The sequence below is a fragment of the Ciona intestinalis genome, chromosome 1, assembly GCF_000224145.3.
Source record: "Ciona intestinalis chromosome 1, KH, whole genome shotgun sequence".
NCBI lineage: Eukaryota > Metazoa > Chordata > Ascidiacea > Phlebobranchia > Cionidae > Ciona > Ciona intestinalis.
The window spans coordinates 9986087-10006146 of NC_020166.2; the positions used below are offsets into that span (position 1 = coordinate 9986087).

General features: G+C 32.3%; 1 protein-coding gene across 1 annotated transcript in view; it reads left to right on the forward strand.

Annotated features, from left to right (window-relative positions):
- The window catches only part of LOC100178998 (nebulin), a 65210-nt gene that overhangs the window by 41068 nt on the left and 4082 nt on the right, over positions 1 to 20060 (forward strand). The window contains exons 105-144 of the mRNA XM_026837317.1: positions 62 to 249; positions 662 to 809; positions 1120 to 1224; positions 1537 to 1641; positions 2065 to 2172; positions 2302 to 2406; positions 2799 to 2912; positions 3411 to 3515; positions 3905 to 4012; positions 4367 to 4474; positions 4583 to 4672; positions 5033 to 5158; positions 5538 to 5645; positions 5922 to 6017; positions 6251 to 6379; positions 6795 to 6899; positions 7229 to 7438; positions 7908 to 8015; positions 8579 to 8683; positions 9056 to 9159; positions 9718 to 9820; positions 10593 to 10802; positions 11003 to 11132; positions 11441 to 11535; positions 11941 to 12045; positions 12484 to 12567; positions 12881 to 13009; positions 13553 to 13657; positions 13953 to 14045; positions 14826 to 14930; positions 15213 to 15320; positions 15907 to 16014; positions 16448 to 16543; positions 16877 to 16987; positions 17480 to 17587; positions 17943 to 18050; positions 18342 to 18443; positions 18677 to 18901; positions 19102 to 19206; positions 19728 to 19875. Coding sequence (XP_026693118.1) covers positions 62 to 249; positions 662 to 809; positions 1120 to 1224; positions 1537 to 1641; positions 2065 to 2172; positions 2302 to 2406; positions 2799 to 2912; positions 3411 to 3515; positions 3905 to 4012; positions 4367 to 4474; positions 4583 to 4672; positions 5033 to 5158; positions 5538 to 5645; positions 5922 to 6017; positions 6251 to 6379; positions 6795 to 6899; positions 7229 to 7438; positions 7908 to 8015; positions 8579 to 8683; positions 9056 to 9159; positions 9718 to 9820; positions 10593 to 10802; positions 11003 to 11132; positions 11441 to 11535; positions 11941 to 12045; positions 12484 to 12567; positions 12881 to 13009; positions 13553 to 13657; positions 13953 to 14045; positions 14826 to 14930; positions 15213 to 15320; positions 15907 to 16014; positions 16448 to 16543; positions 16877 to 16987; positions 17480 to 17587; positions 17943 to 18050; positions 18342 to 18443; positions 18677 to 18901; positions 19102 to 19206; positions 19728 to 19875 — 4753 coding nt within the window. The remainder of the gene's footprint in view (positions 1 to 61; positions 250 to 661; positions 810 to 1119; positions 1225 to 1536; positions 1642 to 2064; positions 2173 to 2301; positions 2407 to 2798; positions 2913 to 3410; positions 3516 to 3904; positions 4013 to 4366; positions 4475 to 4582; positions 4673 to 5032; positions 5159 to 5537; positions 5646 to 5921; positions 6018 to 6250; positions 6380 to 6794; positions 6900 to 7228; positions 7439 to 7907; positions 8016 to 8578; positions 8684 to 9055; positions 9160 to 9717; positions 9821 to 10592; positions 10803 to 11002; positions 11133 to 11440; positions 11536 to 11940; positions 12046 to 12483; positions 12568 to 12880; positions 13010 to 13552; positions 13658 to 13952; positions 14046 to 14825; positions 14931 to 15212; positions 15321 to 15906; positions 16015 to 16447; positions 16544 to 16876; positions 16988 to 17479; positions 17588 to 17942; positions 18051 to 18341; positions 18444 to 18676; positions 18902 to 19101; positions 19207 to 19727; positions 19876 to 20060) is intronic.

The following is a 20060-nucleotide window of genomic DNA, read 5'->3' on the forward strand; positions in this document are numbered from 1 at the left end:
CTATTGTTATAAAAACAACTGTGATTGTTATGTTTCAATTGTTTTCATGATAATATTACAGGTTGAATATAAAAAAGATGGAAAAGAAATTACATCCAAAGTTCGGGGTTATCAGTTTTTGAAGGCATCAGAACAACGTGACGTGGCACACGCCAGTAAAGTTAACGACCTCATTTCACCTGCTAAATATAAAGAGGAATATAATGAACTGAGAAACATCATCTATTTCCCTGTTCATCTTACTGATGGGTGAGTATATGGTAGTTTGAAGTAAAGGGTGAACTCTTAATTTTGGGGTAACAATTTTGGCGGTTGAAAAGCAGCTGTTTTATTTTTGGGATAAAATTTTAAGGGAATAAATAGCCCATTCCGATATTTTTGGGGTAACATTTTAGGGGGTAGGGAGCCAACTTTGTTATTTTGGAGTAAAGAATTTTGGGAGGTAAACGGCCAACTGTCTTAGTTTCCATGGCATGCCTTGCTGTAGGACTTCGATCATGTAATAGAATAGTAGTTTTTTAATTGGTGTATCATATGAAATTTTTGAAAGTTGTCTTTATGTTTACATTAAAACATACTGAGGAAGCATTGTTAAAACTTATATTAAAGTTGAAATACATAAACATTATATCACAGCTTATTTTTTCAACAATTTCCTAAGGTATGAAACTTGTATTCGTGCAAACAAGTTCGCATCTCCTGCCACATACAAACGTAACTGGTTGAAAGAAAGATTCCGTAACAACTACAAAGTTCATGAAACAGAAGGCTACAAACAAGAACGCGAAATACAAAAGAAGATTAGTGCAGTAAGTTGGTATTCTTATTTTTACTAAGCTGGAAGATTGTGTTTCACAATTTGTTTAACAAAGTTTGGGAGATAGGGTTTCACATTTTGTTTAACAAGCTAAAGTCTGATCTCTTTATTGTGGGATAATGGGCAAATCAATGGGCCAATCCTGGCCTAGATTCTAGGACCTATGGTGCGGCACACTGCACGACCTCACCCACATGGAATAGAATCCCTTTATTAAATGTCGTTTAACTGCATCCTTTTTTAAAGCTTTTTTAGTATTATTACATTGGTATAACCAGGATTAATTTCTTTATTTATTACAGATCGCATATAAAGCCGAATACAACAGAAATGTTGGAAAATGTCCGTTTATCACAGAAACCCCTGAACGCTCTCACAATCGAGATATGAAAGACATGTTTAGTGATGTAAGTAAAACTTTTGTTTTAGTACTATGTCCGGTGTGTAGCATGTTCCTTCATATGTAGAAAAAGTAACATACTTAGTAACTCGTAAGCTGGCTCGAGGTGTATGAAACAGAACACTGGTGTATCACAACTGTCGTTTTCTGGCTACGCGAGGATAAAAGAAGTTACATTCATTCATTCAAGAGGCAAACTGACTTAAATCCTATGTTCTAAAGGACTTCCATATAGAATAGAAAGTAAACCAATTATTGCCTGTCAATAATGTATTGTACGACACTATAATAGTATATATGACATAATAAATTACTTCAGAAAAAGTATCGTCATTCTGCCCGTGATGTAATGGATAAATATCATCTTATTACTGATGAACCTCGGATGGTGACAGCTATTCAAGCGATGGACCTCGTTAGTGATGTAAGTATTATATTATAATAGTTATTATAACGACAGTTTATTCATATATTATAATAGATCTACATGCTACAATGAGAACATATTTATATGTTATGATAGTTGCAAGTATTGTATCATAACACAATTATAACAACAACATATACATATATTACAAGTTTACAACATGTGGTATTATCACAGTTATATATAATACAACAATAAGGTATACATATATAATGACGGATGAAGGAATTACATATTTGTAGAAGATCTCTTTTAGACTTATTATACACACTTGGCGGCACCATCTTTTAGTGGAATACCCTGTTTTTCTTTCTTGCGCATTATTCTAATGTGTAATCATAAAGACAAACAGAATGTATTGTTATGTCATACATTCTTCCTAACTAGAATTGTGATCTAACATTAGCATATTTATAACAGGTAAAATACAAAGAAGAGTACGAAAAAGAAAAAGGCAAAGGAACAGCGAACATCCATGAAACACCACAGATGGTTCATGCATTGCAAGTTGCAAAACTCACTAGCGATGTAAGAATGGCCATTATGATGTCACATATGAATTAATTCCAGAAATATTACTTTTTGTTCTTTATTTCCCAGAAACTTTTTCTTAGAAACCTATTTTCATATATCTATTTTTTTCATTTTTTTTCTTAGAAACCTTATAGGCAAGTTGCTTTAAAAGAGTTACAAAAAGTTACTTTGCCCGAAGATGCAACAACAATTGTGCACGCCCAAGAAGCTGGAAAACTTGTTAGTGATGTAAGTATAATGAAACATTATTATTTTAAACTATTAATCAAACAATATTATTCAAATTTGTTCTATTGAAACAATTACAATTTTAATGTTAAAACGAGATTGTATTATCGTAATTGGCTTAAATTTTTTCTTTTTTCCCCTGAATGGAAATTTTATTATAACATTCGAAATATTTTATACAAATTACATACACAATTGTGTCTTAGTTAGCTAAGTTGAAATTTTAGTTTTAAAAATCAAAATGCATTTTGTGCCAAATCACTTGAAAATGTCTATATATATTGTAACAGATACTTTAAAATATACATAATGTTACAGATCAGCTACAAGAATCTGATTTGGGTTAAAAAGTTTAAATTTTAGTTTTACTTTCAAACTATGTTTTGTTACAGATCACTTACAAGAAAGATGCGTTTGAAAACAAGATGCAAGGTTACAACCGATTGCCTCTAAAAGACAACTATCAGTTGAACAGACTTGATAAAATAAAAGACCTTCCATCTGAGGTGTCAAGCATGAACAAGCATCGATTGTTTTGTCATAAAGATGAATGGAATGCATTGTGTGACATCATATTGAAATTTGCTGTGCTGGTTGAAATATTATGACATCATGAGAAGCTAAAGTGCTAAACAGTATCATTTAAGATGAAACTTAACAATGGCAGTTGTTTTGTAACTGAGTGACATTCCAGAGTCATTTTTCTAACAATTATTGTAAAACAGATATCTGTGTTTTTTGAACTTGTGTGAAGCACTATAATTATTGTTAAACAAGTTTTGTAATAGAGCAGTTTTACTCACTTTTATAAACAATTATTGTAAAACAGATTGCTGTGTTGTTTTAAATGCATTTGCTTACAGTTATTCATTCTTCGCTTGATTTTTGCATCTTCTTCTTCCAATTCATTTGCACATTCTTTTCTTGCCTCTTTTTTTTTGCACATATTTTTATGAGATATTATACCACTGAAGGTTATTCCCCTAACCCTATACCCATTACAGGTTCAGTACAAGAAAGATTTCTATGAGCAGAAGGGGCAGCTTATCCCAGTGGTTGACACCCCTGAGCAACGACATGCACAGAAACAACAGAAAATTCAAAGTGATGTAAGTGTCTTATATTCAGTATTATGAAAATATTAAAAAAGTTGTCTTAACAATTTTAATATTTTGTTTCTATTCTGTATGAGTTTGGTCCTGTGGCAATGCTTGCCAAGGGATCTAGGTTTTAGGCTTATAGTTGATCTATTTCTCTTTTATCTTCCTTTGTTTATTGTAAACACTATTAATTTGTTTATTGTAAACACTATTATTCAAACTGTTTCTGTAAAGTGTTTTACTTTTTATCATGTGTTACTATACATTATTGTGTAATATACAATGTTTGTACAATGCTTGTATATCTATTATGTGTCATTATAAATTATTTTCTTAAAGCTATATGTGCTCACTTTCATATTGTAACCTTTTTCCACAATGTTTATCATATATGTTAGGCCGTTTATAAGAAGGATCTTGAAAAACACACAAGAGGTCGCGGCCTCACGACGGATACTACTCCTCAACTTGATCATGCTAAACACATGGTGTCGCTCTTGAGCGAGGTGTGTTTATTCATGCGTGAAGTTTGCAGGGTTTCCCATTTTTTTCCCATTTGCAGTGTTTTCATTTTGTTCCCCATTGGTTTTCCATTTGCAGTGTGTCCCATCTGCAGTGTTTCCCATCTGCAGTGTTTCCATTTGTTTCCCATTTGCAGTGATTCCTATTTGCAGTGTTTCCATTTTCTTTTTTGTTCTTTATTTTTCACCCTTTTATACTTTCTGTCTTTGTTGAGTTGCTGTGACCAAATAATCATCAGATTGCCGTGAATTGATGCACGAATTCAAACTCAAAGGTTTGTCCATGCATGTTATGATTAACCAGACAACACCATACTTATAGTCCACCAAAACTTATAGAACCAATACAAAGCTGGTACAAAGGACCAGCATCAATGGCAGAGCAGTGAAGCAACGAATACACCGACTGCTATCAAAGCAAAAGAAACTACTGCCCTTGTCAGTGAAGTAAGTTATTTTAACTCTTATTTACAAATGTTAACTTTCCTTTCGTAATGAATTGGATACCATTAGCACATAACCCACATTAACTAATTGTGTTTTCCATCATTACAGAACAAATATAAAGAAGAGCATGAGAAATCCAAAGGACAAGGTTGCAATGAAATCACGCCAGCTATTGCCCACGCTGCTACTATTGCCAAGGTTTGTGTTCTATACCAGGCTCATCTCATCACAATTTGTCATCTCTTGAAGCTGCTTTTACGAGTCTTGAATAAAGAAACGCCCTGGTTGAAAGCTTCTGTGTTATATATATTGTTATAGGACCGTTTGTCATTCCTTATGCCTTCCTATTAACCTTAAGAAGCTGAATCTATCTTATATAAACTAATACACAACACTTGATTTATATTGTCAAAAATTTAAGTGATTTGAAATAGGTGAATGTCAATTATTTTTTACTGAATTTAACATAGTTGCTTTGTTCAAATTATAATTAAATATTAATGAGTTGTAATAAACTTAAACGTATAGTTTACCCAGTTCTTCCTTCCATTTCTTCAGGTTGTAAGTGAAAATGTATACAAGGAAAAACACAAAGAAGATTCAAAAATACCAACAGCATTCAGTGTTTTACCTTCAACTCCGTATATTGAGCATGTACAGAAAGTTGCTCAGAAAGCAAGCGAGGTAAACTTTTGCTGTCACGCATATCTGAAACCCTAAATCAAAATGCTTATACATATATTTTTTACAACAATGTATGGGTTTTATATGGTTATATTAACATGTACAGAAAAGTTTCTCAGAAAGCAAGCGGGGCATTAAGTAAATAATTCTTGCTGTCGGGCATATTGAATATATTAAACGTTTAAATTTTGTTTATGTATATGGTTTTATACTATATTTTATACAAGAAAGAAATAGGTTATGAGATGCTAGATGACCTGGGAATTATTCTAGATTTCACACATTACATCATATGTATAATTATAGCTCAATATAAAACTTATATAGAATATATGCTTAATCCTTTAATATAATTCTTGCTCATAATTTATTCCAATAGATTAAATACAAAGAACAACATCAGAAAGAGGACATTGGACAACCCTCAGAACTAAAGGATTCGGTTTTAATAAAAAAGAACAAAGAAACAACTGAACTACAAAGCAATGTAAGTGGCCATCATTTAGCTCTATACAATAAACAAAAAATCTAAAAAAGTTCAAATAATTGTAAAGTTATAAACTATCTATTAAAATTATCAAGAAAGTTACCCAGTTATAAACCTGATTTTGACTAAATACTAAAAAAACTTAAAAATCTCATGCAACAATCCACAAAAACTAATGTTATACAGTTTTCGTTATTATTAGTTTGGATTTTTTTGAACTTGAGCATTTTTGGATGCAAATATTAAAACTGATATACTGTTTGTTTGTTTTTTCAGATTGAATACAGAAAGCAAGGAGAGAAAGAGGCCGAAGCAAACAAAGGATACCTAACTTGTTTGGAAGATATGCCAAAGATGAAACACGCAAAGAAGGTAAACATTCTCTTCTTCTAAACTTTTTTGTTACTCTCTCTTTTCTAAACTTAATTAAAATTGCTCATTATCAACGAAGAAAGCATCAATTGATAGTTTCTCTGTTTTTTCCAATTAAGCTTGTTCTTTTTTCTTTAAGCAACCTTATTTTCTCTTTTTTATTATCCTTATTTTGAAAATATCAAACCAAGATAAACCACAAAACATTAACACTCCTTGAAACTTCACATTAGATGAGGGATGTCTTCAGTGATTTCCGTTACAAAGAAGCTTATGAGAACGAGAAAGGAATTGTGTTCTATCCCTACTTTTTAACTCCACAATATGAAAATCAAGTGAAAGCTGGAAAACTTCAAAGCCAGGTAAAAAGAAATAACTTAAACTTACATTTTTTTATCAAAATTTTGTTATTTTAATAATAAACAAACCTATATTAAGAAAATGTTTTAAGTTATGTTTATACCCCCACCGAAGGAACAACATCTTTATTTTACAATCTTTGCCAATTTTTCAATTGATTCAGCCTCTCATTACTACATGTGCTAAGAACAACGAACGTAACTTATTAAACCTCGCGTCGCAGTGGCAATGACAGTTGTATAACACGAGTGTTCTGTTTGTACAAATTATGAAACAATTATAACACTACAATAATATTTGTACATATAGTGATAAAATATCTTCATACATCTTATTATGAAACCATAGGTTTGACAATATGTAGAATATTCTTAACATACTGTAATTAAAACTATCTTTACAACCTGATGTTTCCAGAATGTATATACAAAGAAAGCAGAGGAAGGCAGACACACCTTCAAACTCACAACTGACCAACCAAACTTTAAACAAGCAAAAGTGGCAAATAATCTTATTTCTGATGTAAGTACAAATAACCTTTGGAAAAATTAATGGAGTGACTGACTAATTAAACAGGGATAATAGGCCAACCCTGGCCTAAATCGTAGAACCCGTGCCGTTACCTGCTGGAGGACCATGCCCATATAAATAAGAATGGGCAAATTTAATATTTCATAAGAAATAATTTTTTCTAATCGAAAAATGTCTTATGTTTTCGTAGTATCCGTTCCTTTACTATATTTTTCGACACCAGAATCGTTCAACTTAATGAGCACCAGATTAGGGGTCAGATTCGCAGAATTTATTACAAGTTATGAAATTGTTTTTAATTTATATTTGTTTACCTACAGCTCAAGTACAGACAACCCCACAAAGGCAAAGGAGCCAAAGTAAAGGATTCCCGAGACGTACCATCTATCTTACACTCAAAGAAAATGCAGGAGTTGTTCAGTGGTATAAGATACAGGAACGAATATGAAAAAATCAAAGACAAATATCATCTTGATGTTTCTACACCAAGTATTGTCAACGCTAAGCGAGCATCTCAATTACTAAGTGATGTAAGGATACTGTTATTTGTTAATATGAAACATGTAAATGCTATTGGTATTATAAAGGAATAACATAGGTCTATTACTTATCCAGAACAACTTGGAATTTGATCTAGGGTGTCTTTTTGGAGATTGCCATTGGTTTTTAAGGAAGATTGGCTGAGAAAGTTATACTGTATAGTGTATAATATAAATGTATGACTGTTCCCATAACATTTTTATTTGTATATACTTAGTATGGAGCTCAACAGTAGCTAGTACTTGTTAGGGCATGGGGAAAATACCATAATCCTCACTTATAAAACTTAATGTTTTACAAATTTAGAAAATTATTGATTTAACTCTGAATTCCACAAACAGACTTTATGCTTAACAACTTTTTTCCAAGTTAATTACACTGTTTTAATAGCAATAGTTTTTAAACTTATAACTCCTACAAACATATTTTATGCTTTATAATATTTATTCTACTTCCCAGACAACATACAAAGAGGAATACAACAAGGAGAAAGGCCAACCTTTTGACACTTACCAGGATTCCCTTCAAATGAAACACATGCGCACAATGCCTGACAAACTCAGTGAAGTATGAGATGTAAAATATTAATATATATGAATAACTTCATTAGAAAGCAACATAATACATATAATGTTGTTTGGAGATGAAAACTTAAAAAGACAGAATTATTCTATTCTAAGTGGGTGAGGTTTCACAGTGTGGCACTCAAAGATCCTAGGATTTAGGCCAGGAATGGCCCATTACCCCATAAAGATAGTAACTTTAACTACAAAATTACTGTGTTTACAAATTACATACAAAAATAGGCACAACTTATTTATGTGTATAGATATACACAAACATGGACGCGTAATAGTATTTACTGAAAATCTTTCAATTTAACACTGAAACTAAAATATATATGAATTAGGTGCTGCTACAAAGATATGACTTGATATTTAACTGTTTTTTCTACCCTGAGTGGTAAGAATGTAACTTTTAACATTGGACTTGTGTTGTAGAATAAATATAGACAAGATTTGATTCTATCACTCGCTATGAATTAGTAGACAAACCTGGCTATATCTGACTAGTAAGCATACAGGTCTTTCCTTTAATAAACTGTGTACCCTTAAACTTTTATGTTGTAGAACAAATATCGACAAGATTTGATTCTTTCCCGTGGGAAAGTCATTCAAGTTGCTGACACTCCTTGGTTGGCAACTTCTAAACGCGCTCAACAGTTCATCAGCCATGTAAGGATCTTTTCTGGTGTATAAACCATACAGCATGATATATGTAGTGTTTAATAATTTGTATTACACAGTATACCAAGTCTATGCTTGTACCACATGAGTGGATATTTCACAATACACTATAGTATATACTTGTATTATGATTTTTATTTTGGTCTGGCGAGAATTTTGCTGACGTCATATTCAGGTCATATTGAACGTAGTTTATGACGCAATTATTCAATGATATATATTACACAAATAAGCTTTATTTCTAAATGCGATAGCAAAGATCAAATTAATTTAAACCACATAGAAAATGGAATAAGCAACAAAATGACGGCCTTCTGGGTAAAAAGTACTTAAGTAAAAATTTCCAATGTTTTGTGACAGATCAAGTACGGCCAGAAAAGTGGACGAAAGTTGAAATGCAAGTTCCAGCCGGATAAATTCAACAAACACGTGAAGAATGTGACCGACAGTATCAGTGCTGCAAAGTAAGCTGTGATAATAGTGTGTATTGTGTATAATACAAGGCTATATATGTCCTACTATTACATGTGCTGTCATACAGTAGTGAGAGCCCTTGGGTCTTATTGAGATGTAACCAGATTCATGGTTTTATGGCTCCACTTTTATTGGTGTATGTCTCCTTAGGTCACTCAACAGTAATTGCTTCAACCCATAAGTTACAAAGGGGCTTATCAATCTAGAATAATAAGAAACTGAACAATAATTTCTACAAAGTTACATATTGGAATAACTCTTAAATTGGAAGACTATGACACTTCACAACTGTGTTTAAGTTCTTGCAGTTGCCTCTGACACACTTTTATTTATTGCATGTTCCAGTATTTTGATATTAACATCTCATTCGTTGCTTCCATTGTGAGTGTATGTCCTTGGACAACATGCAATTGCTCCAACATGGTGGTTAATAATATGTTTCCCAAATTATCAGCCAAACCTATAAAAAATCCTAAAAAATATATAATCACTCACAAGTAGCACAAATAAAAAAAAAATTACATTCATTCATTTATTCTTATATACAGATACCATGATGATTACGAAAACTTTTTCCGAGGTAACTTGATACCAATACCTGAAACACCAGAGACCAAGCAAGCAATGATGAATAGTAAACTGTTTAGCAAGGTAAGAAGGTATTCCTATTTCTATAGTAGGGTGGGGGAAGATGGGACTCCTTTTCATTCTATTTTCTCGTCCCATTTGGTAGTAAACAAAGAAAATTCAAAGAATTATAAAACTGTGTCCTTGCGACTCCAATAGACCGTTTTTAATTGTTTAAAACACAATTAGGATATCTGGATATTATGTGCTAAAGGTCCCATCTTCCCCCACCATACTATATAGATATTCCACAAACCTTTTGATTGTGTAAATTGAAACAACAAAAAGACGAGTAAACTGTTTAGCAAGTTAATAAAGTATTTATATCTTAAGAGCTGAGGTTTTGTGTGCTCCCTGGAGTAACTCTACTGTAACTAGACCAGACATGGATTTTATTTTATATGTGTTCGTTTCATATTTTTAAATTGACAAGCATAAACTAGTTAACATATTGAGATAAATGTGTTTTATTAAACTTTAGTTTTACACAGCTGAGAAAAACATGAAAACACTTATTATTTTATTTTTATTACATTTTCAACTTGATTTAACGGTAAATTAACTTTTATTAAAACATGCTTTTGTTAGAATTATTTGAAAAACAACATTAATATTATAATGACTTCATTTGTCTCTTTGATTACGGTAGCGAAAATTAGAAGTATTTAAAACGATAGAATATAGCGACAAAACAATAGTTGTTGAAACAGACTTGCAGTTAAAAACTTACATTTAATTGGAAAAATAAAATAAAAGTGGTCATTACAAAAAAGGTTGATTTCTTTATTTTAAACAGAGTGGTTACAAACAAAAGGCAAAAGAAGACCAACAGCATTATCTTCTTGTTCCTGATGATCCCGAGTTCCAAAGGTTGAAGGATGCAGCAACATATCTTAGCGATATTGCATACAAGGGTGAGGCACAAAAAGAGCATTCACATTTCACAACAGTGTCCGACACACCTACGATGGTGAAAGCAAAAGAAAGCCAAGAAATGCAGAGCGAGGTAACTTGTTTGTTATATACTTCGCTACATAAATAAATTATAGCTAAACTCTTTATTTTTACTAAATTCTATTTGATGTACTTTTTAAAGATTTTGTTTAACACATCATTTGAACATTAAAATATTTCATAAAAATTAACCAATTTGTTTAAACACTAAACTTGTACCACCAACCTAATGTACCTATATTTTTAATCCAGAAAACATACAAAGGAAACTTGAAAAAAGATTTAGCAACTGGTTTCCAACTTCCGTCTGAAGGAACCGCCACAATGCAACAACAATGTTATGCTTCAACGCTCACAAGTGACAAGGCGTATAAAGATAAAGGTAGCTGTTAACAAATTTTAAAAAAGTTAACAAAATCTTACAAAAAAACAAAAAAATGTTAACAAAATCTTAACTGTTAACAAATTTTAAATGGTGCTTACGATAACCAAGTTTACAAAGTTACAATAAGGCATGAATCATAAATATCAGCAAAATGACAGTCATTAGGAAACAGTTATGGTTAAAATAATAAAATATTTAAAATAAGCAAATACGTTGCAAGTCTAGTTTCTAAAATTAACATTATTAGTCAACTCATGTGAAACTGAGGGTTTTAACAGAAAATAATTGTGTGTTTTGATTTCTAGCTGAACAGCTCGTTCATGACCCAACTGCATTCACTCAGATGAAAGAAACAAGAGAAACCGGTCATGCTAAGAAAGTCACTCACACCATTAGTGATGTAATTACATGCATTGTTATATTATTCTATTAATTCTATGTGGGTGAGGTTCTTGTTAAGGACATGGCATTTAGGCACGAGTTGGCCGATTACCCCAACAATGTATATGCACATTCTAATCTATATGGATGAGGTCCTACACCCCCACCCAGGCAGCTTGTGTATGATGTCAGTTTTACTTTGTTTGTTATTCTGTTATGTCATAATACAAGGATTAACATGCTTTTTTTTGAAAAAGAACAAATACCCACAGACCAAAATAGTTTGGAAACAGATCAAAGTCCCACCCGTATATATTATGTATTGTTATGTCTTCATATTACATATATTAATTTGCTTGGTATTGAAACATATACTGTGTGTTATGTTTTATATTACACATTAATATACTTTGCTTTGAAACAGATCAAGTACAAAGAGCTTGCAAAGAAACGTCTTCACCAAGTCCATCCAACAGAGGAAGACCCATGGATGAAGAAAGCAAAGGAAGTCAACAAACATATAAGTGATGTAAGAATTAATTAGAAATATTATATTAGTGACACAAATAGTACAAAAAATGTAAATTCCTTCCCATATTTCTGATGCATTCTTGCCGAATAGCAGATGAAACTTTGAAAATACACTATTTTGTTACCAGATGAATGACTAAAACATTATTTTTATTTATCTATTAGCAAAAGTAACAGAATAAAATTCTTTAAAATAACAGGCTGCTGTTTGTATAAAGGGTAATGATTTCTGGCTAACAAAATCGGTGCACTTTTTTAACTAGAGAGGTTTTTTGATTTAAACTATTTATCATGTATAAAAGCCCTGTTGGAGGCAAATGGTTATCCCATTACTGATATAATTTCTCTAGAAATAACAGAAAAATCCAAATTAATGTAAAACAACTCGCAGGTCAGGGTATGCCAACACTTATATATAAATCTTCACGCAATTTAGGTTACATACAAATCAAAGGACAAAGACATGGCCCACCAATACAAACTAAAGGAATCTGACAACTTCATGAAGCATGCTAAAAATGTAAGATTCTGCTATGAAGTAATAATTTATAAGTGAGCACGTGGTGTATGAAACAGAACACCTGTGTTATAATGACTAGTGTTTTCCTTTCACCTGCTATGAATATCAAGTATGACTTGTCTAGAGCTGTAACACAGCATTTAGACTATTATAATCACTGTCGTTGCCCCATCATGTGGGGATAAATAAGTTACGTATGTGGTAACTTTTAAATGGACATGTGATGTATGAAACAAAAACCCGTGTTATAACGGCTGTTGTCCCCTAAGTTTAAATAAGTTACATTCATTCACAACAATACTTATTGTAACAGGTGCGTGATAATATAAGTGAAGCAAACTATAAGAAAGATTTTAATGAAAACATTGGAGTTTGTTGGTCTTCTCATCCACATGAACAAAAGTTCCTTCATGCAAAGAAAGTGGGAGATCTTGTTAGTCAGGTGAGTGCATTACAGTGGACGAAAAATCTCCCTAAAACATCTTAGTCCCACAAATTACAGCGGGAAAATAATTCTTAAACTAGTCTCGCTATTTCAGTTCCCCTAAAAATCCATGTCACGCGTCATAAATTAGCGTTGGGAAAGAATTTTTTCTTGATATAGATTGTTAAAGGAAAATCCCTCCTAAAATCTAAATCCCATAAATTATAGTAAATTACAGTGGGGGAATCTTGTAATAAACTAGTCTTAATATTCCAGTACATTAAGGTTTTTCTTGTGGTATTTTGTAATATTTAAATAGTTCCCAATTAACTATTACATGGGATGGAACTCATTCTTAGCCAGTTGTTCTTTAATTAATCTTGTTATTCCAGTATTGTTTTAAACTATGTACTTAAATTTTTTGCCAAAAAATATGCAAACAAAATATGCTCTAGTAGTGTGCAAAAAAACGATCTTACATTTTCCTACACAAAAATGATCCTCCATTTTCCTTATGAACTTCATAAACCCCAGTTATTACAATACTGTTTGTTTGTGTAGAATAAATACAAGGAAGAAGCTCGTAAGATGAAAGGAAAATATCACATCCCACAAGACACTCCCGAGTTCGAACGCTTCAGAAAAGTTAAAGATGACGTCAGTGAGGTGAGTGTTCGCATTATGATGTCATAATTTGACCAATATTTGCCACTATTTGTTTTTTGTTTGTTAGTAATGGCCATTTTAGTCATAGTCTGTTTGGTGAACCCGATTATTTTGTATATCTCTGCGTCGTAAAAATGTGACAGTTGGTGAAATTTTAATTATTGCTTTTAATTGGGCTTCATATATTACAAATTTATTGAAGCACTGTAGAGCAATTTTTGGCAACATGTAGCGAGCAACACATGTCAAATTTTAAGTAGCCTACACATCAGTATCATTCTGTATATTTTTTCAGTCGAAATACAAGGACAAAGCTGGAGAGTTTACCATACTGGAAAGCACACCAGATATTAAACATGCAACTGAAGTGTCAACTCTTGTTAGCAAGGTTTGTGGATAACATTAATAATGTAATTGCTGTTTTAATAATGTAGGCGGATAGAACATTTGATCATGGTTTTAAAAACACCAATAATAATAATATAATAACTTTTATTTGCCTCTTCAATTACGGTAGCGAAGATTTGAAAATATTTTAAACGAAAAGACAGGATATAGCGACAAAACAACATTTGTTAAAATACGCTTACAGTTAAAAACATATTTACATTTAGTTGGAAAATAATAAACGTGGTCGCTACACCTAGCAGACAGACGAGCCATTTGTTTTAATTAAGTTAAACTTCTAATAGAAACAAAAGTGTGCGTAAAGACACGACCCGTACAATGATGTTATTGCTGTTTCTTATCATTTAGTCTGATGAATAGACCTTAATAGTTAATCGGATCATGGTGTGAAAAACTAATGTGGAGAGAATGTAACCTTTTTATTCACGCATGATGGAACAATGATAGTCGTTATAACATAGGTGTTCTGTGGATTTATAAACTCTTGCTGCTTCCAGCATTTTCGCTGACGAATAAACCTTAATACATTGATCATAATTTATAAAAATAGGTTGTAAAAAGCTGTTTTAAATTCATACCAAAGATAATTATTTACTGGAAGTTAAATCAGTTTTCACCAAACATCAGTACATTGTCTGATGTTTTAAAAGGTGTTTTGTGTTTGTTTTAAAATATAAAAAAACTGCTACCACTGAACTTACTTTTCAAGCATATTCGAATCCTTGCTTTGGAACCGCAAATCTAAACCATAATGTTTTAGAATAAATATAAAGAAGATTTTGAAAAAACGAAAGGCCAATATCAGACGATTGAGGATGATTTGAATATGAACCATGCAACACAAGTTAACAAGATGCTAAGCAAGGTTTGTAGCGTAATAACATTTAGTACTGTGGGGTAAGATGGTACGCCGGTTCCACCTGTGTTCCGTAGTTCCCGATCGTTCGAGACAAACTTGGGTATTCTGTATGGCTGAGATGGCAAGGCAAATCAGGAGATCTGGAATGTAAGCCAGAGTTGGTTTATTAATCATTGAACTGTCTGTCTAAATTAATTTATTGAACAAATGAATGGATGACAATAATGACAGTAAATCTTATGATTTACCATGTATGTAACTTTATGGATTTTATTATTTTAATCACAGGCGGAATATAAGAAGAAGCACAAAGAAATGCAGAAGGAAGGTTATACACTTATCGCTAATCGTCCTGACACCGAACATATGCAAAAAGTACAAAGAAACGTCAGCGATGTATGTAACCGTGGGTGTCGACTCATCATTATTTTTCATCATGAGTGTGGATTCATCAGCATGATTATCTTCATTCTTTTCATCATGACTGTGGATTCATCAGCATGATTAACTTCATTCTTTTTCATCATGATTTTGGAGTGATCATGAATATTTCTATCATGAATATCTCTTCAAGCATGTAGTGTTTCTGACTCTTTCTTCTGTTTCTTCCTCCTCCTTCTTTTCTATTTCATTCAAGTTTTCACCAAACATTAAAGCTATCACTTCATTTCTTTTCCTTGAACAATGGGCTCTCCCAACATATCATCATCATCTTTATCTCTGTTTAATTTTGCTGTGAATAATCACTGTTATTGTTTTAATTATTTTCATTGTTGTGTTTGCTTGTTTTGTGTTTAATGCATGTCTATAAAACTTTATCATTTCTCTATTTTCTTATCTCTGTTTAATTTTACTGTGCATAAGCACCATTAATGTTTCAAATACTTTAATTTTCATTTCAATTATTTTCTATGTTTGCTTGTATTGTTTTGTGTTACATGCATGTCTATATTACATCTTCAACATATTATATTACACACAGGTGACGTACAAGAAAGAAGCCAAGGATTCAACTGACAAAGAGTTCACCATCTTGGAAAAATCACCAGAGATTGAACATGCAGTGAACACGGCAAAGATGCAAAGCACTGTAAATATTAAAGTCAAACATATTCACAAATTTTAGACCCACTGATAAACTTCAGCCTAAACCTACTGTAACACATTAGGTATTTTTAAGTGTATCAGAATAGTGTTCTTAAACCTAAAGGTGGCTATACACAGTATCAGGAATTAGTCCGTTTTGTCCGGATTTCGCTGCCGCATGCGGAATTGGACACGGGTTTGCATACGATGCCGGATACTGTGTACAGCCACCTTAACTGTAAAATAAAAGTGTATTTGTAGAATAGTGTACCTGTACTAAGAAGAACAGCTTTGTAATATTGTAGTTGCAAGACACTTTAGTTTAACTCTCTGTGTTTAATTGCTTGTCAGAAATAAATTTTCTTTCGGGAAGGACTTGAGTTATTGCAAGCTTTATGATCATTGTATGGCATTAATATCGGCAACATCCTTTACAGGTTCACTACAAGCAGAAGGTTCAAGGTAAAGACATTGAGATGCTAAAGACGCCTTCAATGAAACATGTGATGGGAGCTAATAAGCTGCAGAGTGAGGTAGGTAATCATATGTATAGCAAAGAGGCCATATCCCATTAAACTGCCTATTGTTGTGATAATATTAATTAGTTTTCTAGCGCTTTTAGTACTTTTTACACTCAAAAGGTTGATTTGGTCTTCATAAAAAGTGTACCTATATAATCACCTGCAATGTTACATATGTGGTAACTCGTAAGCAGACACGAGATGTATGAAACAAAACACCCGTGTTATAAGGAATGTTCTTGCGGCAACTTAAGGGTAAAAAAGTGTTTATACTTTTACTCACTGTAGTGAAATGTTATACCATAATAAAGTGAAGGTTTTGATTTATTCCTGGTTTGTTCACAGCTTGAATACCGAAAGGAGTTCGACAAAGAAATTAAAGGGAAAGGCTGGAGATTCACTAAAGATACTCCTCAACAAAAGCATGTGGAGAATATTGGAAACGTGCAAAGCCAGGTTGGTTTAATCTAGTGCTTGTAAAACTATCAAAAATCAAATCAAAACGAAATAACAAAGTGTTGACATGTGGTGTCTAAAGATGGTAAATTACATAACTGAACAAAATTTTAACAACGATTAGTTTATTAATAACACTGTGTAAAGACAGGCTTGTTATATCTAATGCTTTTAAACTGTTTACTGTAAAACAAACGTTGGTGTTACAGAACTATCACCAACTAACTAAAAAGATATGATAAATAAAGTATGCGGGGTCTAAAATTGTGAGTTTTTAAAATGATTGGTGTAATGCAAACAGTTGTGACTGAGCAAGAAGCTTGAAAAATGAAAGAAGAATATTTTGTTTTATTGCTTTGATTAACTTTGGTTATTTTATGTCTAGAGTCAGAAGAATTTTGTGTGGTCCTTACTTATTTAACAACCTAAATTAGATCTTTTTACATTTTAAAGGCTTATAAGTTTAACTCAAACTTATGTTGTTTATATCAGTACAAATACACAAAGAAGTACCGAGACAATGTTGGTACTGGTTTCACAAGTGTTACTGATAGACCAGATATTCTCCATGCAACATCATGCAAAGATGTCATCAGTGATGTAAGAATACCGTTTGTTTTGTACATATAACTATAATTATGAAATTTTGTACTGCGTTTGCTAAAATACATGGTATATTTTCAAAAAAATAATATTTTGTCACAAAGATTTAAGTAGATTCATCAGTGATGTAAGGATACCATTTGTTTTTACATAATAACTTAACAATAAAATGTTTTACTGCATTAGCAGCAAGAATTTGTCCCAATTAATTAAATTGGTCTCAGATTTATGTTAATGATATGCTTATAATAAATATATACTTTTAATTTTCAAGAATTTTTCTAAAACAAAATTTGTTTAAACCAAAAAAAGGGGTTAAAGTATTTATTATAATCATCTTTTATTTGTCAAGAATGAATACAAACGCCGGCACCGAGCGATGACTGGAAAAGGTTACACCTTCACTCCTGATAACCCAAGTCAGGCCCATGTTGAAGAGGTGACACACACACAGAGTGAGGTAAAATGATATGTACAACGAAAATTTTACAAAAATATAATACTTGGTTTACTATTTCTGATATTTTTGGGCTGAAAAGGTTGCTTTTGTCTTTATACATACAAAAAAATACATATCTATAATATTCATTCACAAATTGGATATGTTGTAACTCGTAAGAAGACAAAAGGTGTATAAAACAGAACACCTGTGTTATAACGACAGTCGTTGCCTACCACATGAGACAAGAGGATAAATAATGTAAACTCTTGCATTCATTCTAAGATGAAAATGTTTCGCTTTTACTTTTAGCTTCAATATCGCCGAAAATACGACAACACTGGCAAAGCTTGGCAGGTTGAAGATTCTCCATCTCTCGGACATTTCAAGGAAGCTCAGAAACTTGTAGACAATGTAAGCTTATTGACAAACAAGAAAATATCACTGGTTTTCAAAAAAATGAGCTTTTTTAGGAGTTCGATAAATATTTAAAGTTAACAAAATGGTTTTTCAGTAGTAGCGAGATACTTTAAAACCCAGATTGCAATAAATGTAATTTCTTTGTTATCTGAATTATTTTATAGCTTTCTAAGCTCTGGCTTTAGAAATAAATCTTGAGTTGATTGTAAAACTGTCTTTTGTAACAGATCGACTACAGAAAACAAGCGCGAGAAATAAACGCTCGTGGAACGAATATGTCTGGTGATGTCACGCCTTCGTCACTTCACCACAAGAGAGCACAAGAGATCCTTGACGACAGAAAATACAAAGCTGATTACGAGAGGACAGTAAAAGGCAAAGGAATGACATTTGATCTTCACGGAACTCCGTCTATGAGTCACATCAAGCATGCAGAGGATATTAAGAGTGATGTAAGTTGTTAGGGCAATGACTCAGGTGAATTAAACACAAATAATCTGGTTGGTTTATATGATACAATTGTCTTTATATTAAACACTAGTGTAAGTTAATATGGCAATAATTTGAGTGAAAAATAAAATTGTTTAGTAAGTTTCAATATAAGCATACAGCCCATGCATATAATAAGATTGTCTTCATTTCTATCTTGCAGATTCTGTATAAAGAAGGGTATGAAGCCACAAAAGGTCGGCCAACAGTCGTTATGGACGCCCCGCACATTATTAATGCTCAGAAAGCAAATGATCTTATTAGTGATGTAAGAGGAATTTATATTTGTTTAATTTCTTCCAGTGTTCAAGTTCAAATTTATAAAATGAATGAAATGACTGGTTGTGGCCACTTTAGACAACTCAAAATTATTGTTGGCAATCTATTAATTGGTACCTTTTCAATTTGAACATTTTTTTTTTGGAAGACCATATCTTAATGGTGTTTTATATATTTGAACATGTGTTCATATGAGGTTTATCTTTCTAATACATGAATTGTCTAGCTATGGACATCCACCACTGAGTTGTAGGTATTTATAACAATTGATGGATAATATTAACACAGACATAATGGTAACTTGTAGGTTCAGGTGGGCACAATGTGTATGAAAGAGAACACCCGTGTTATAACAATGTCCTTTTCCAGTCACGTAAGGATAAATAAGTTACATACGTGGTAACTTGTAAGCAGGCATTAGGTGTATGAAACAGAACACCCGTGTTATATCGACTGTTGTTTTCCGGGTAGCCAGGATACAGCAAGTTACATTCATTCAAATTACATCAGGTTAAATACAAGCAAGATTACAATGAACGAAGAGGTCATGTACATTCGATGGTGGATACACCAGAGATGGTTCGTGCCAGGGAAAATCAGAGTTTCTTATCTCAGGTGAGATTTCATTGTTCTTACCATGCGGTTGATCAAACTAAGTGCTAATTAATGGATATGTAACATTAAGCATAAAATAACGACTATTTTAACAACTGTGGTTTTGCTGGTGATTCCCTTCCTTTTGTTGTTTAAATAATATGATCTTCGCTCTTGTTTTAGAGAGTATAAATGACATTCCAACACAAATTTTGGGACTATTACATCATTACATATTTCAATTGTTAT